Raw genomic sequence first — 17,706 nt, 5'->3', positions numbered from 1 at the left:
TTGAATAAATGCTTACTGACCCTCTCTCATATGCAAGGTGGTTTGCTGGGCACTGGGAGGAGTGCACAGATAATTTGGGCAGGTACTGTATCTTCCTAGAGATATAGATAGTCTACTGGGAAAATAAGGTGTGATGAAGCTGTGTCTGTGTGGAAGATAAAACTGTGAGGAAAGTGTTCTCCTGGGAAACAAGGATGGGTCATGGGATCTCATTTAGTAAGCACTGGAGAAGGTTTTTATAGAAGACATCGGATATTACATGTGCTTTTAAGCCTGATAAGGAATTGTAGTTTAGAAACCAGGGGACATTTTCAAGTCTTCTCTAACTTAGAGCAGGTCAGACCAGGGTATGACATCACATGGGCCAATAACAACTCTCCTTGGCCAGGGACATAGAGTGTGTGGAGGTCATCAAAAATATGTTGGAAAGGAGGACCAGACCAGGTACTAGAGTGCTCTGGGTGACTAAACTGTTAGGATTTTATTTTGTGGCGAGCCTTTGAGAGTTTTTCTGTAGGGGACTGACCTAAGAGGAAGCCCCTTTGGGAGGTGGATCTGGTATGGCCAGGCAGGAGACCAGGAGGATGTGAGCAAGGGTCAGTGATGGTCAGGAGAGACCCAGAAGTGGTAGAGGGGGAGCCAGCAGGACGTGGGCACTGATTAGATGTGTGTATCATAGAAGGAGGAGTAGACTTACTGAGGTTGACTGAGGATGAGGCGACCTAGGCAGGACTGACGTTGTAGTTTTGTACAATTCTGAGTTTGAGACTCTCGAAGGAAACCAAATGGGATATCCAGTAGTAAGTAGGAAACAATGACCAAGAGCTTGGAAGGCAGGCGCAGGTAGTGTCCAGTCTGGGAGAGATGACTGCCCCACGGATTGGGTAAGGTCACCATGAGAACAAGACATGGACGAGGAGAGAATGGAAAGGAGAATGTCAGTAAGGTCCTCAAAACATGTCAAGAGTTGATTGTTCTTTTTGACTCTAGCAACAATTATAGGGAAGGTAACCTTGGGTTGGAGTAGAGGGCAAAGGATTATAGAAAATGAATGAAGAGGGAAACGGAGAGTTGGTATATAAATCAAAGGAAACCATCAGAAATGAAAAATAACCAAGCTAATCTCTGGTAGTAAAAACATATTTTTCCCTCTTAATTTGTTTAAATCAAAGCAGCCTACATCACCCTTCTCAAAAACCAGAGTGGGCATTTAATATTTGTTGAAATAAAGTAATGTTTTATAGAGGATGGATGGAGTAAATAGTGATTTATTGGTCAAATTATTAAGTTAATTATTGGGATGCTGAAGTTCAGATGTGAAGGTGCTGCAGACACATTTGACAGACCCCATGAAAGTCTGTTGTTGAAGTAACTGTTGAAGTCTAAGCCATATATTTGGCTCACTTAATGTTTAAGGTAATTGATACAATAGATGCCAGGCTCAGCCAGAGTGCAGTGGCTTGGCACAATGTTACAGGTGGTATGCTAATGTAACCAATCTGTTTTCATTTCCACTTGAATCTTTAGTTTATTTTGAATGTGAGGTTGGATTATAGGATCTCCTGCCTCCTGTGTATATTTAAGCGAGAATTTGATGAAAGCAATTCCCAGACTTCAGAAACATCCTCCGGGAGCAGCAGCCAAGAGGGGCCAAGTAATGTACCAGGTTAGTGATTCCAGAATGGGATTTCAGCCATAGAATGGGATGTGGGTCTAATAAAAACTGGGAATTCAAACAGTACATGCTACAAAAAAAGGGTAAAATGTGAATATTTTGAATATTATTGTAATTTAGAACAAAATCCTGGGAGTTCCCCTTTTTGAGCAGAGGAATAATTAAAAGAGTTTGGATCTCTTTGGGTTAGTTAGGTCTTCTTTCCTTCCACCTTGAAGTATCTTAGTCGTATGACATCTGAGGGTTCTAGTGTTGTAGTTACATGAAATGTCAAAAAAACAAAACATAACACTCTAAGAAAATTTATTGTCCTCTAGCAACTTTTGGTCGTGGTGGAAGTTTTCCCCTGCCCAGGATACAGTGGTGAGGGATAAGGGGGAGGGTGTTGTTAGTAGACCTAGTCCCCTGTTAGGGCCTGAGCTTCCTTGGCGTGAGGTCATGACTCTGTTCTACTCAGGGGATCATGATCGTGAGTGGGTAGGAAATTGGCAGAATTGTGGAACGCTACATGCCAGAGCCACTGGACAGTATGATCTGAATTGATCTGGCTTCACTGCTTTGCAGTATAAGATTCTAGAAGACTTGAGGTTAACCTACGGGCAGGGGCAAGGCTACTTTGGGGAAAGTTTACTAACATCGTGGGTTTGTTTTTTTAGACCTTTCTGCACCTGAAGCTGTGTTCTCTAAATTTTCAGGTACTCTTGACTTTGAACACATTGAAGAGCAAGCAGAAGGCATCTTTGGAGGAAGGAAAGTATATTTTCAGTGTTCATTTTTGTAGGTGGTTCTAAGATGGGGAAGCCTCCTTTTGTATAACTATGAAAGGCTTTTTCCTTCATTTTCCTAAGAAGTGATTAGTCTTTGTATTTAGGTTATTTTATGGCTATCTTTGTAACTTTTAGTGCTCAGGTCAGAATGATATTAGTTGTGTGTGTGTGTGCGTGTGTGTTTCTTGCTGAGGATAGAAAGAATGTAAGTAGATTTCCCCAAATACACATATTCTAGAATTTCTTTAATGGTGAAATATAGGGTTGAAAGAAAAAGGGTATTGAAAGCAGAGTGAGGTTAACAAGGTCATGTGCTTCTGCTGGTGGTGGATCGACTTTTTTTATCCCTGAGCTCTTTAGAGCCCATGCAACAACAGCAACAACAGCAGCAACAAAAACATACCTGTCCCTAACGTTAGATTAATGTATGGTTTCCTTTTTAAAAGATTGGATTACTTAACGTTCATTTAAAACATTATTATGAGACCCAAATACCTGTCAGACTTGAATAGTTGTAAGCTTGTATAAATACCTTATGCACCTAGTTCTTTTAATATACACGCTTGATTCAGTTATCTTTGCTGTATAATAAACTACAGAAATTCAGTGGATTAAAAAACTAATCCTTTTATTGCTTCTCAGAATTTGATGGGTTGACTAGAGCTAAGCTTGCTGGTTTGTCTGCTGGTCACTGTTCAGTCTATTGTGTGACTATGGTGGGCTGATGACCGGGGCTGGCACATCCAAGGGGCTTTACTCACATTTCTGGCCCCCTGGTAGGAATGTCTGTAAGGCTGGACCTCTCTTTATCCCTCCCTTCCTCTGTCTTTACACATGACTGTCTTAGGCTTCTTTATAGCATGGTGACTGCCTCTGAGAGCAAAGATTCCCGACAGCACAAGCCAACATGTAAAACACTAATCAAGCCTTTGCTTGTACTTGTTGCTGATTTGCTATTGGTCAGAGAAAGTCACATGGCTGAGCTTCTTGTCAGTGTGGGAGGGGCCTACATAAGAGCATATATATGAGTAGGGTCTGTCTTCTTGGGGGCCACCAATATTAACAGTCTACCCCAGCACTTAATGTAAAGCCTGTGAATTTTGAATTAGTAATATTACTTATTATGATGAAAGATTTTGTTTTTGTAAAAAAGACTATGTTGAGTTCAGTATAACACTCTTGTGTGCTCTACTGTATCTCAACTTTCCTGATAGTGACACAGCAGGGGAACTGTCTTCACACCTTTTTTGGAGCACGTAGCACAGATACAGTATTTTCATGGGAAATCCTCTCTGTGCTTTTCTTGCTAGGCTGCTAACATGAAGGTTCCTTAGATGGTGAACACAGTATAGGCAAATGATGCAATAAATTGAGTGGCAGTGCTCAGTTCTGCAGTCGTTTGCCACTTGATCCAGGACATGCTCATTAATTTTCTCATCACGGAAGTGACACACGGTTATCACAGATACTAAGATAACCCCCGACAATTTGCTCATTAACCTCAGTTTGAAGAACACTCTTCAAAGTGGGGTCTGCAGACTGTTTGCTACCAATTTGTGACCTGGGAAGTCAGAACATGGGAGTTGTCTTTCCAGTACTTTGATGGAAACCGGACGCTGCCATAACATCCAAGTGCCTGATCAGTGGGCCTTGGCGTCAACTAAGACATCAGTTAGCTGGAAAGGAAAAGGAAAAGAAGCCCGTTCTTTACCACAGATGTTTTGGCATGTGCTGAATTACAGCATCTTAAATAAAAAAATAAAACTATTCATTTAGGAGAAACACATCAGTGTGCCATTCTCAAACCATAGATGAGACCCAGCAGAAGAACATTCAAATCAGAGAGTCGGAAATCTGGATAAAAAGTCAGTTCCTGTCACTGTGGGAAGGTAGGGACTTTGGCTTAGAATTTGACACTTGTGACCTCCTCATGGTCCACTCACAAACCAGGTGAGGTTAAAACAAGACTGTGTTATTACAGGAGCTTACTAAAACTCAGGTCACCCAAGGTTGACCTTGGGGATAGAACTCTGACTGGCAGCTGTGTGTTTCGGTCCACATGTGTGAAAGAAGGGTGTTTGTAGCTCATCTGGCCTTTCCCTTCCACGCACTCCTTCAGTGAGGAGAACACGCCACTGGACTTGGACGACCACGGCGGCAGAACCTTCCTCCGAGTCTTGTTGCATTTGACGATGCACGACTACCCACCCCTGGTGTCAGGTGCTCTGCAGCTCCTCTTTCGGCACTTCAGTCAGAGACAGGAGGTCCTGCAGGCCTTCAAACAGGTAGCTGGTGTGTGTTTGGGAGGGGGGGGCGGGTATCATTGGCAGCAGCTGTCCAAGAGGCTGCGGTGACACTGACACATTGCATTCGCTCAGGTTCAGCTGCTTGTTACCAGCCAAGATGTGGACAACTACAAACAGATCAAACAAGACTTGGACCAGTTGAGATCCATCGTGGAAAAGTCAGAGCTCTGGGTATACAAAGGGCAGGGCCCTGATGAGGCCATGGATGGTGTCTCTGGTGAAAATGAACATAAGAAAACAGAGGTGGGTGAGATGCAGGTCACGCTGCCAGAGGAGATGGATGGGCTTCTCAAATGAATGTCCTCCTCTGGTTTCATGTAAAAGTGCACATTATGGGATGACTTAATTCTCAAGAGATCTGCTTGTTAAGTAGCAAAATAACAGCCATATTCCCAGGAAATAAGCTGCAGAATGGAACGGTAGCTACTTCTCCTCTGACACCTGGGACCACAGGGAAAAGACGTTGTTGTTGAGTGGATGAGCCCCAGATTTCCCTTACAGACCCCCCCACCTCCCCCCCTCCCTGGGAAGAGCCTGTTCTCAGTAGGCTGGCCCGCCCTCCTCTCCCACATCCAGGAGATCCCGTCAGTCAGAAGGGAGATGAACAAATGACTCAGGCTTAAACCCAACGTGACTATAGGAAACTGCAGAAACTCCCATTGTCTCCTATACACTGATGACTATCCGAACACACAGACTATATAGTCCAAGGGCTGAACAAACCACATTTACGTTTATTTTGGTCCCTAGGAGGGGAATAACAAGTCACAGAAGCATGAGAGCACCAGCAGCTACAATTACAGGGTGGTAAAAGAGGTGAGTGGTCCCACTGCTCTTTTTCCTTGTGTATTAATTATCTAAGGAGAGAGAGTTGGTGAGAGCCAACCTGAAGATGCAAACACTTCAACTTTTTTCTTCAGGTAAAGTTTAACAGAGGAAAAAAGTCTCCCAGAGGTTAAGTGCATGGGTTTTAGGGTCAAATCTGGGTTCAAATTATCCTCTGCTGCTTACTCTTTGTGTGCCCTCAGTTTTCTCACCTTTTAGAGGTATAGCCAGCACCTGTGATTCTGAAGGTTTATAATTGACCAAAGGATTAATTGATAGAATTGCCAAGCCTTTATGTCCGTGGCTGGCACATAGTGTCCACTAGTGAGGGCTCTAGTTCTTTAAAAATCTTTGCCTAGGATGGCTCACAGTTGGAAGGTCGGGAGCTTTGTATTTGTTTTATTGTTTTCAATTTTTGATTTTGATTTTTTTAGCCTAGAGCCAACTCTTCCCAAGTCCTTGGCAGTGATGTGGAGTCTCACTATTTTAGGAGATCGATATTCCTTCTTTCCTTTCTTCCTCCCTTTCTCTCTTCCTTCCTTTTAAAGTTTACTTATTTTGAGAGAGAGAGAAAGAGAGAGAGAGAGAGAGCGCATGCACATGCAAGGAGGAGTGGGCAGAGACTGAGGGAGAGAGAGAATCCCAAGCAGGCTCTGCACAGTCATTGTGGAGCCTGACACAGGGCTTGATCTCACAAACCATAAGATCATGTCCTTAGCCAAAGTCAAGAGTCAGATGCTTAACCTGAGCCACCCAGGTGTCCCTGGAGATCTTTCAGAAATTATCCCACTTTGGGTTGAAGACATAATCCACTTTGTATTCTGGAAGGGCAGGTTCTTATCCATGTGTAGATTTAGTTTGATGTGCTTAAGGGATACTACATATCGGAGGAATCTCGCATATTTAAGGTGTTGAATATGTTGTGATCACTTCTGCCTCCCTGCCCACGATCAGCGCCTACAATTTTTTCTCAGTTATGCTTACCAGTTTTCTGAAGTTTATTTCATTTTTTTAAAAATAATTTTTTCAGGCTTTACGGGAATATAATTGACCAAAAACAGTAATCTTGCTAAAGTATGACATACAATAACTTGAGAGACACACTCTGTGAAGTGATGACCACAAGGTTAATGAACACATCCATCACCTCACATGGCAAGCTCTTTGGAAGGGCCTGAGAACACATCATATTTACCATGAGCCGATTTCGCACACACAGCGCACCTTCACTGACCGTTTTCGACGCACTAGATTTTGGATCTCAGAACTGAGATGTTGGCTATAGGTACACACTTTGAGTCTCTCTTTTTGACAGATTCTGATTCGGCTCAGCAAACTCTGCGTTCAGGAGAGCGCCACTGTGAGGAAGAGCAAGAAGCAGCAGCAGCGTCTGCTCCGGAACATGGGCGCTCACGCCGTGGTGCTGGAGCTGCTCCAGATCCCCTATGAGAAAGTGAGTCCCCCTCCCGCAGCGGCGGCTGCTCCCCGGGCAGGGGCGGGTCCCCACATTTTCCGAAACCTTCCACGGTCTGGATAGCAATGGTGGAGACGTGGAGCGGATGTGGTGATGGTGAACATAAGGCAATTGTAGGTAACTAGCACGAAACTGATGCAGGGGCCTTATAAAATACAGCCACTTGTAACCTGACTCCAATTTTAAGATTCTATGAAGAAATAAGAGTCCATTGATTCTCTACTTGCTCCTACGTGCACTGGATGCAAAGTCAGGTGGACCCAGCTATATCTGCTCATGGGCTTGTGCTGTGTACTGTGTCTTCTGCAAATTACCAAGTGCATGCGGGAACATGGGGCTTGCCCACTTTTGAGGTCCTCAGCAGTGTGCTGATTTCTGGTTAAATATTTGGCTCTATCAAGGGATACTTTGCTCCAAGTCCTCTTTTCTGTTGTTAGAAGTTAGACTCTGTCCCATTTTTTCGTGCCAGCATTTGTCACTGACCATGATAGGATTTAGGGAAGTAGGGAGTGCTCTGTGCTTGGCAGCCTGACAGGGCACTTTCAGAAGCCCTGCACAGTTGTCATGGGGTTCCCACTTGACAGATGAGGAAACTGAGGCTGGGGGAAGTTGAGAGTCCCTGGGCTGGACTTAATCTCATGAGTTCACCAGTGCCTTCCAGAGAGACTTGCTGGTGAAGAGTTGGCTAAAGAAAACTCACTGCTAGTGCTTGGAGGGGTGCCAGGCACCGCCCTGAGTCCTCTTCATTCACCCGTTCATTTAATCCTTAGGACAGCACTTGAGATAGGTCATACCGTCAGTAGCCCCATTTTATTTTATTTTTTTTATTTTTTAAAATGTTTTTTATTTATTTTTGAGAGACAGAGAGAGACAGTGTGAGCAGGGGAGGGTCAGAGAGAGAGGGAGACACAGAATCTGAAGCAGGCTCCAGGTTCTGGGTTCGCTGTCAGCACAGAGCCTGATGCGGGGCTCGAACCCACGAACTATGAGATCATGACCTGAGCAGAAGCCAGCCGACTGAGCCACCCAGGTGCCCCAACGTTTATTTATTTTTGAGAGACAGTGAGAGACAAGGCAAGAGCGGGGGAGAGGCAAGAGAGAGAGGGAGACAAGAATCCAAAGCAGGACTGTAAACTCATGACCTGAGCTGAAGTTGGATGCTTAACTGACTGAGTTACCTAGGTGCCCTTACTATTAGTAGCCCTATTTTAGGGAAGGCTGACCAGAGGTTCACTACCTTCCCTGGAAGGCCCAGCGGTATGTAGCAGAGCCAGCTTGCTCGACTGCAGGCTGAGGCCCTGATTGCTGTACCTTATCTTCCCTGGATATCACTTGTACCTGCTCCCCTGCGTTCAGGGAAATTCTCGGCAAAGGCCGCCACCACAGTCATGGAACCCCTGTGAGTCAGCCTAGTCAAGCCTTTCAGCAGCCACAAATTACATTTTATTTAATTTCTCTGATAGGTCAGGAACTTAACTAACTTGAATATACCTTGAATTTAAATGTGCTTGTCATCCAAACTTGGCTGACATGTGGACTAGAACCAGCAAGCTGAACTACCTTGCTAAGTGTAAAGAAGGTGAGAAAGTAGTTTGCTGGCCATATCTTTGCCTTATGATTTCATCCATTTTCTTAAAGAAAGAGATCCCTGGGGCGCCTGGGTGGCTCAGTCGGTTGAGCGGCCGGCTTCAGCTCAGGTCATGATCTCACGGTTGTGGGTTTGAGCCCCGCGTCAGGCTCTGTGCTGACAGCTAGCTCAGAGCCTGGAGCCTGTCTTCAGATTCTGTGTCTTCCTCTCTCTCTGACCCTCCCCTGCTTGCGCTGTCTCTCTCTGTCCCTCAAAAATAAATAAAAGACATAAAAAAATTAAAAAAAAAAAAAAGAAAGAGATCCCTTCATAGAGTAGTATTAAAGTAACAGGAGACATGATTCACCTGGGATTGGGATAGAACATTGTGTGTGTGTGTGTGTGTGTGTGTGTGTGTGTGTGTGTGTTTGATTTGGGATGGGTACAGATATCTCGTTGTGGGAGAACAGTGGAAGAATTCCTACCATCAGATACTCTCTTATTATGTGGAGTCTTTATTGCTTACCTGCCTTGTAAAAATCCATTTCACATGATGAAGCCTTTAGTTTCCATGAGCCCCAGAAGATTGTCCTTTGGGCCAAAGAAGTGAAAGAGTACGGAACTGTTGGAGATTACTGCCGACAACCAGCAGGGTCTCTCTGTCCTGGGGCCTCTGGGTTTTGCCACTTTCCCTGTTAGTAGAAGACAAATGTAGCATCCACTCTGTTCTATGGGATTTGCTATGAAGGTCCTCTTACATGCTTCTGTTTTTGATGCTCAAAGCTGGTAGCTCGCATTCCTTCTGTCGGTTGTTCTGACAGATGCGTCCTGATTTCTCCCAGGGTTATTGTCTAGACCAGGGTGGGCAAACGGGCAGACCTGAACCACATCCAGTCTGCTGACTGTTTTTATACGGCACAGTAGCTAAGAGTGATTGTTAGCATTTTAAAATAGTAACATCTTTAGTAGTACCTGTATAAAGTCCCCTCGTTTGCTTTTTGATCCATAAAGCCACAAAATATGTCTGACCCTTGGTCTAGACCAGCACCAGTAGCTAATATTTGCTGATTAATTATTATTTAAGCACTTGACCTGGGTTTTCTCATTTAATCTTCAGAGCAACTGTATGAAGTGTGCATTTTTCTTATCTCCATTTTATAGATGTGGAGACAGAGGCCCTGAAGGGCTAAGTAACTTGCCCAACGTCCCACAGCTAGTGATGGTAGATCTGGGGTAAGAGCTAAGCAGTCTGGTTTCGGAGCCTACAGTGCTCACTGGCCTCTGAAATGAGGTGCTATATGTGAGAAGATGTCGGGAGATTATGTGGACTCAGCGAATAGGAGAATGCTTCCGTTTTTGGAACTTCCCTTTCATATTTACTATATTTCAATGTCGGCCTGTTTAGAATTGGGCAAAATGGCAATAGGTTTCATGCATTTGTCTTATAGAGCATCTGACACTTTATAAATACTGGGTACAGTATATACTTTTACTATAGGAAGAATAAGAATTGCATGGTCAGATGTTGACATGCCTTGGGGCTGGTATTCTCCCTATTTGGCAGATGGGGAAATGAGCCAGAGAGGACAAGGGAAGGAAGGTGGCAGGTCTATTTGCCCATATTTACAATCTAAGAGATTCCCACTCTATCCTGTGCTCCCCTGCCAAAAATCGATGCCTACACGTGTGAGGCGGCTTAAGGAGAGTGAGCCCGAGAGCTGGGCGGTCGGCCACTGCTGCGCTGTCACTCTGTTCTCAGAAGCGGGCATTTCAGAAGTTTGAGCCACTGCTGGAAATGGAATCCCAGAGGCTTCCTCTCAGCTTCCACTCTGTACTGCATTTTTCCCGAACCGCATCTTTTTATATCCGCCCAAGGTTAGTGGGAGAGAATATAGGAGAACTGAATAAGTTACTGGCGTCTTTCACTGTCAGTGACGCGGAACCCCAGGATCTTTACAGCACAGGTCCTCGGCATGTACCTGGACCAGAAGCCACTCAGCCGGTGATGAGCATATCATAGAACCAGACCTCCTGGCCTAGAGATGAGTGTCGTCTCTGCTGACTTTCTCTTGTCTACTGCTTAGCCCATTTTCAATTGCTTTTTCATCTCCCTCCTTCCACACAGGCTGAAGATACCAAAATGCAGGAGATAATGAGGCTGGCTCATGAATTTCTGCAGAATTTCTGTGCAGGCAACCAGCAGAATCAAGCCTTGCTACACAAACACATAAACCTGTTTCTCAACCCAGGGGTAAGACTTAAGGCCTGTCTGGACATCTGTGAGGGGAGGAGGGTGCGAGACACTAAGAGGAACAGGTGGCTCTTTTGCTGTTGTGACCGCGGGGACTTGTTATAAAGCAACATTCATTCCAAGTAGAACATTTGGACCATCTCTCAGGAGGACAGAAATACTCCCCTTCTTTCTCGGGGAGAAAATGAAAGGGAGGAGGAGGTGTTAGGGCAAGGTAAGATACATTTGTATTTTTTTCTTTTTTTTAAAGGAAATACTTTTTCTTTCTTTTTTAAAAATTTTTTTTATGTCTTTTATTTATTTTTGAGAGAGAGACAATGCAAGCAGGGGAGGGCCAGAGAGAGAGGAAGACACAGAATCTGAAGCAGGCTCCAGGCTCTGAGCTAGCTGTCAGCACAGAGCCCGACGTGGGGCTCGAACCCACGAACCGTGAGATCATGACCTGAGCTGAAGCTGGACGCTTAACCGACTGAGCCACCCAGGCGTCCCTGTATTTTTTTCTTAACGTTTGTTGTTAATTCTCACTCCCTAGCCACACCCTCCTGAGGTCATGCACTAAATTTTCTGTGTATGTAATGTAATACATAATACATTAGGTACATACAAATACACATGATGGTCATATGAAACATAACTGTGTTATACTTTAGTTTGTCAAATATGTTTTTAAAGTATGTGCTACACATTTTTTTTTAAAGAAAAACTGTTGCATACACTACACTTAGCAGTTTGCTTTTTTTGCTTAATACATTGTGGCTGTCTTTGCAAGTCAGAGATAGATAAATTTTTCCCATTTTTGATGAGAATTTTTGATGGCTACTTGGCATTCCCTAGTATGGCTTTAACTTTTTAAAAGCCATTTCCATATTAATAGACATGTAGGCAAGCTCTAATTTTTGACTTTGTATAAGTCTACAAAGGACCTCCTTGTAAATACACACACACTCACATATTCCTTAGTATTGCCGGAGCTTTGGAGGAAAGGACGGCTACACTTTTTATGTTAGGAAGAGAAGAGACAAAAGATAAAAAGTTGAAAGCCCCCTACCTCATACCAAACATAAAACTTTATCACTCAATAACTCTGGGTAAAAAAAAAAAAAAAAACAGCATAAAATAAACCTTCTAGAAGGGAACAGGAAAGTATTTTGATGAAGTTGTGGAGAGCAAAGGTTTTTTTTCTTTTATTTTTTTAAGTTTTAAGTAAGCTCTACACCTTACCTTGGGCTCGAACTCACAACATCAAGATCAGTTAACAGACTCCTCCAACTGAGACAGCCAGATGCCCCCAAAGTTTTCTTATACGGTATACAAATAGCATTAATTATAAAAGGAAGGATGAAATAAAAATTCTGTTCACCAGATAAGCTCATTAAGATCATCCAGCGGCAAAACAAAGTAGGAGAAGACGTTTGCTTTGCAATCGTCCAATAAAGAACTCATGTCCAGAATATATAATAACTCAGAAAACTCAATAAAAAAATATCCAGGTGGCCGGTCAGTGGAACAAGGTGATCATCAGGGAAGTGTAAATTAACTAAGATAGGAACAGCACAGTATGACTCAATTCAAAGAGACCTACAGCGCTGTAAGTCAGCCAGGATATGGAAAAGCTGTAGTGTAGAATGGAAATTGTTACTATCTTTTGAAAGCTGTTGAGAAGTATTTTTTAAATTTTTTTTAACATTGATTCATTTTTGAGAGACACAGAGTGAGTGGGGGCGGGGGGGGCAGAGAGAGAGGGACACACAGAATACAAAGCAGGCTCCAGGCTCCAGGCTCTGAGCTGTCATCACAGAGCCCAATGTGGGGCTCAGACTCACTAACAGCGAGATCACGACCTGAGCCGAACTTGGATCCTTAACCCAGTTGCCCCCATTGAGAAGTACTTTTAAAGCCAAACGTTTATACTCTGCAACTCAGCAGTTCCACTCTTGGATATAAACCCAACAGAAAGGCACACACATTAAAGTTTACCACAAGACTTGTTCAAGAATGCCCAGAGCAGCCCTATTTGTGCTAAGAGTAGTGCCATTAAAACCTGCCATTAAACTGGATACCCCCGCCCAATGCCCATCAGCAATAGAAAAGATCCGCACACTGTGGTTTATTCATGCCATGGGATATACATAGCAGTATATCCCATGTGCTGCTACATGCAGCAACATGTTGACAGCATCGCAAGTGTACTAATGAGCTAAAGAAATCGGCAGAAGAGAGTACAGGAGGCTCAAAAACCAGCAAAACTAATCTGTGGTTGCAGAAATCAAAGTAGTTAAATTGGGTGGTGAGGCATTTTGTTTCTTGGTCTGGGTGCTGGGGTTCCCTTCGTAGTTCATTGAGCTGAGTACTAGTTGTTTCCCTTTCTATGTGTTTATTATACATGATTGAGAAGGTTTATTATAAAAGAAGGCAGTACAGAAGTGAGAAAGGAGAGCCATCTCTTCACGGGTTTAAATGCTTCTCTGTGTTTCGGTGGACTCTCTCTGACTTTGTACTTGATTTCCCCATGTTTCTGCCCTGACTCTTGCATCAGATCCTGGAGGCAGTAACCATGCAGCACATCTTCATGAACAACTTCCAGCTCTGCAGTGAGATCAATGAGAGGGTCGTCCAGCACTTTGTTCACTGCATCGAGACTCACGGTCGGAACGTCCAGTACATCAAGTTCTTGCAGACGATAGTCAAGGCAGAAGGGAAGTTCATTAAAAAGTGCCAAGACATGGTTATGGCTGAGGTAACAACTGCTTATTTCCATATACCTATCTCTGGTGTTCCTTACAGATTCTTAAATTACTACTCTGTATGAACTGGCACCCTCTGCTGGAGCCACATAAAGGGACAAAACATAACTGTGGTTTGTGTGAGAGTGTGTTTGTGAGCATAAATTGTGTGTGTGTGTGTGTGTGTGTGTGTGTGTGTGTGTGTGTGTAAACAAGAGTCTGACCAGGTTTTCATAGCAGTGAATCTTTTTAATATTTTGAGGAATTTTGGATCAGAGTCTTCTGAGAGAGGGAATTTAAAACCAAGAATAACGAACCAAAAAAAAAAAAAAAAAAAAAAAAGGAATAGAGATTAAATGTGGATAGAAACCAGTGAGCCAGAAGAGCCTATGTTCCTATGGGTTATGTGACTTTTCTTTAATCACTGACTTCATTAGCTAGAAGAATTGATGCTTGATGATTCTTGAGAAGAAGCTAGGCCGTGGGGTTGGGACAAAGTCCGACTTGGTTCTCTGTGGGCAGTCAGTGCCGCATGGATGCTGCTGACCAAGAAGCCCCTCTGCCACACCTTTCAGACACACTCTGATTCATCTGTCCACCTGTTTAAAAAAATGAAACCTTAAGTACATCCACCTACCACTTGGATTTAAAATCTCCTCCAATAAAGAACACATGATACCAGTGGGAGGTAGTGTTGCATAACTGAAGAATCGACTTACCTGGGATATGAATGTAGGCTGTACTTCCTTACTGGCCGTGTGATGTCTCAATGTGCTCAACCCTCAGCGTGCATTTTTGTAAAAGAAGGTGTAGCTATGTTCACCTGAGGAGCCAGTATGCAAACTCCTTGAAACAATGGTGACAATGACAGCTAACGTTTATTGGAACCCTGCCATACCCTAGTCAGGGCTCTAAGCAGTTGACATATAATCATTTATTTAACCCACATGACAGCACCGTGAGTTCATTATCTTCTTTGTTCTCAGTTTCACGGACAAAACTGAGGCACAAAGAGGTTAGGTGATCCATGTGATGTATTTATCACAGTATTTGGCACTTAGAGCCTATAAAGTTTAGATGTTATTATGTAAGTAATATTGACTATATTTATTTTGACTTCTGTGCCAGCTCTCTTTGAATCTTCCATATTTCATGTGGTGCTGAAATTGATTTATTCTTAAGTAGGTTTATGAGAAGCCCCAGACAGTCCTAGGGAAAAGTTATAAGTAGGAATGCCTTGATTTTTTGATGAGTGTTGAAAGTTAGGCGTGTCTTGAGAACTGGGTAATTGGTAATTGTGAAGAGAGAAGGCACTGTGTGAGAGACTTGTGGGAGGGATACTGCTTTTCAGACATAAAAAGATGGAAACATTAAAATATGTTTATATATTTTTGAGGGGGGGTAATGGGAGGAGACAGAGAATCTGAAGCAGGCTTCAAGCTCTGAGCTGTCAGCAGAGAGCCCGACGCGGGGCTCAATCTCAAGAACCTTGAGATCATGACCTGAACCGAAGACAGATGCTTAACCAACTGAGCCACCCAGGCAGCCCAGAGATGGAAACATTTTTTAAAATGTTTATGTATTTTGAGGTGGGGCAGGGGCAGAAAGGGAGAGAGAATTTGTACCATCAGCGCAGAGCCTGACACCAGCCTCAGTCTCGCAAATCAGGATATCATGTCCTGAGCCGAAACCAGCGGTCGGGTGGACACTCGACCAATTGAGTCACCCAAACGTCCCTGTAAATATTTTTAAGTAGAAAAATCATAGCTCCATTGTTAGGTTTGGAAATAAAAGTGCCAGCTTGCAATCTGCATTTCTGCTTGATATGTGAATGCTGGTCTGCAGACTTCGTCTTCCCCCAGTATTTTTTAGGGCCACTGTCCTCTACCTGTATCTGTCAACTGGAATAACGCTGCTGAAGATTTTCAGTTGTTCTTTAATCTTAAACCAATGAAGTTTAGATGAATTTAGTAATATAGGTGAGACTGGTTTTAGAAAGCAAATGCTGACAGAACATCTCTCTTTCCTGTGAATAGATATTTTTTAAATGTCCCCACGTCTGCGAGTTCATGTTCTAAGCAAGCCCCATTCTTTCTGTAGCTGGTTAATTCGGGAGAGGACGTCCTCGTGTTCTACAATGACAGAGCCTCTTTCCAGACCCTAATCCAGATGATGCGGTCGGAGCGGGACCGGATGGATGAGAACAGTCCTCTCATGTACCACATTCACCTGGTCGAGCTCTTGGCTGTGTGCACTGAGGGCAAGAATGTCTACACAGAGATAAAGTGCAACTCTCTGCTCCCACTGGATGACATTGTCCGTGTGGTGACCCATGAGGACTGCATCCCCGAGGTGAGCAAGCTCTCCACATGTCTCTGCATGTGGCATGTGGACCTGCGGCCAGCTCAGATGGGACCTCACAGTGCTGATGAGACCTGAAACTCATTTTGTAGTGAGGAAAAATTTTCTCAAATGCCAGTTTTGTGCATGAAAAATGTCGGGGGGATGTTAGTCTTCTTGATGTCTCCTTGAAAAGAGTGGGAATCTGCTTCTGTGTTTCTGCTTTTGGAAACTAACCATTGAGCCTGTTGAGCAGAGAGTATTTGATTGGGATGAATGTCTGAAAAATGAGGTGGAGTGGTTTGCGATGTGGTTCGTGTGCATGTAAGACCTGTTTTGCAAGTATATTCTTGAAAATGAAAATGTGTATCACAAAACTAATGAATGACAATTATAAAATATTTAGGAATGAGAGGAAAATTAAAATAATCTAAAATTCCGCAACCCATCATAAATTCCTGTTAGATTTTTGAAATGCTTTCTTCCAAGCTTTCTGTTTCCTTGTTCATATGTATCGGCCAGTAACAACAGTGACAGCAAGTACAGTGAATCATACTGCTTATATTTTGCTTTGTATGTTTAAAATACATACCATTAATTTATATCTTAAGCTAAATACGCATATATTTATAGCAGATACAATATGTATTTTGTATTTGTTTAAAATATATACTAGTAACTTAATCTTACATTAAATATACATATGGTTATTTATAGTATATAAAGTATAGATCAAATATACATGTTTTGTTTTTAGATGATTTTTGAAAAGTTGATACATTATGAAAAGCTCAAATAGCAGGGACTATAAAACCATAAACTATGACACATCTCCTAATCCGTCCCCTCCCACCCCACAGAAAATTATTTATTATGTTCTTGTATATCCTTCTAGAGTTCTGTATAAAAACAAATGCAGGGTCGCCTGGGTGGCTCAGTCGGTTAAGCCTCCGACTTCAGCTCAGGTCAGATCTCACGTTCGTGGGTTCGAGCCCCGCGTCAGGCTCTGTGCTGACAGTTAGCTCAGAGCCTGGAACCTGCTTCTGGTTCTGTGTCTCCTTCTCTCTCTGCCCCTCCCCTTCTCATGCTCTGTCTCTCTCTGTATCAAAAATAAATAAAACATTAAAAAAAATGCAAATAAATATTCATTCCCCCATTCCCTCTGTTTTTTTTCCCCCAAGCACAAAGACAACATTCCGGATACACTGTTGTTCTTTTATCTTATCTGTCCATAAAGTTATTCCACATTCCTTTTTAACAGTTACACAAAAAGTTTATTTATGGATGTACTATAATTGCCCTGCATGGCTATTCAACTGGCTTATGCTAATAAAATTAGACAATTAATAACTGACGACTATCATAAAGGAGAAAAAAAACATTGCATTTTTCTCACAGCCTTGTCCACACAGCATTTTATCAGACTTTAGGACTCTTATTTATCTGACAGATGAAAATGGTGTTTTGACATAGTTTTGATTTGCATTTCTTTGATTCCACGTATACCAAATTAGTTTCTCAGAAACATCTTTTTCTGTCTTCAGGTTAAAATTGCCTACATTAACTTCCTTAATCACTGCTATGTGGATACCGAGGTGGAAATGAAGGAGATTTACACCAGCAATCACATGTGGAAATTGTTTGAGAACTTCCTTGTAGACATCTGCAGGGTGAGGCTTTCTGGAACTGGTGGGCAGAGCAGAAGTGTTCGTGGATGTGCGTGTGTCTGGACATCCTTATGCAGGCATGAGGAAGATATTCACGTCATCTCAACTTGC

General features: G+C 43.0%; 1 protein-coding gene across 7 annotated transcripts in view; it reads left to right on the top strand.

Moving 5' to 3' along the window:
- Positions 1 to 17,706, top strand: part of ITPR1 (inositol 1,4,5-trisphosphate receptor type 1) — a 324,913-nt gene that overhangs the window by 167,882 nt on the left and 139,325 nt on the right. For all 7 annotated transcript variants that reach the window (XM_029918487.1, XM_029918486.1, XM_029918483.1 and 4 more), the window contains 10 exons: positions 1,528 to 1,666; positions 2,371 to 2,425; positions 4,562 to 4,727; positions 4,821 to 4,991; positions 5,499 to 5,564; positions 6,889 to 7,026; positions 10,740 to 10,865; positions 13,402 to 13,602; positions 15,689 to 15,940; positions 17,473 to 17,598. In XM_029918487.1, the coding sequence (XP_029774347.1) occupies positions 1,528 to 1,666; positions 2,371 to 2,425; positions 4,562 to 4,727; positions 4,821 to 4,991; positions 5,499 to 5,564; positions 6,889 to 7,026; positions 10,740 to 10,865; positions 13,402 to 13,602; positions 15,689 to 15,940; positions 17,473 to 17,598 (1,440 nt within the window). The remainder of the gene's footprint in view (positions 1 to 1,527; positions 1,667 to 2,370; positions 2,426 to 4,561; positions 4,728 to 4,820; positions 4,992 to 5,498; positions 5,565 to 6,888; positions 7,027 to 10,739; positions 10,866 to 13,401; positions 13,603 to 15,688; positions 15,941 to 17,472; positions 17,599 to 17,706) is intronic.

This window comes from Suricata suricatta, chromosome 12, assembly GCF_006229205.1.
Source record: "Suricata suricatta isolate VVHF042 chromosome 12, meerkat_22Aug2017_6uvM2_HiC, whole genome shotgun sequence".
NCBI lineage: Eukaryota > Metazoa > Chordata > Mammalia > Carnivora > Herpestidae > Suricata > Suricata suricatta.
This window is presented reverse-complemented; position numbering and strand designations above follow the sequence as displayed.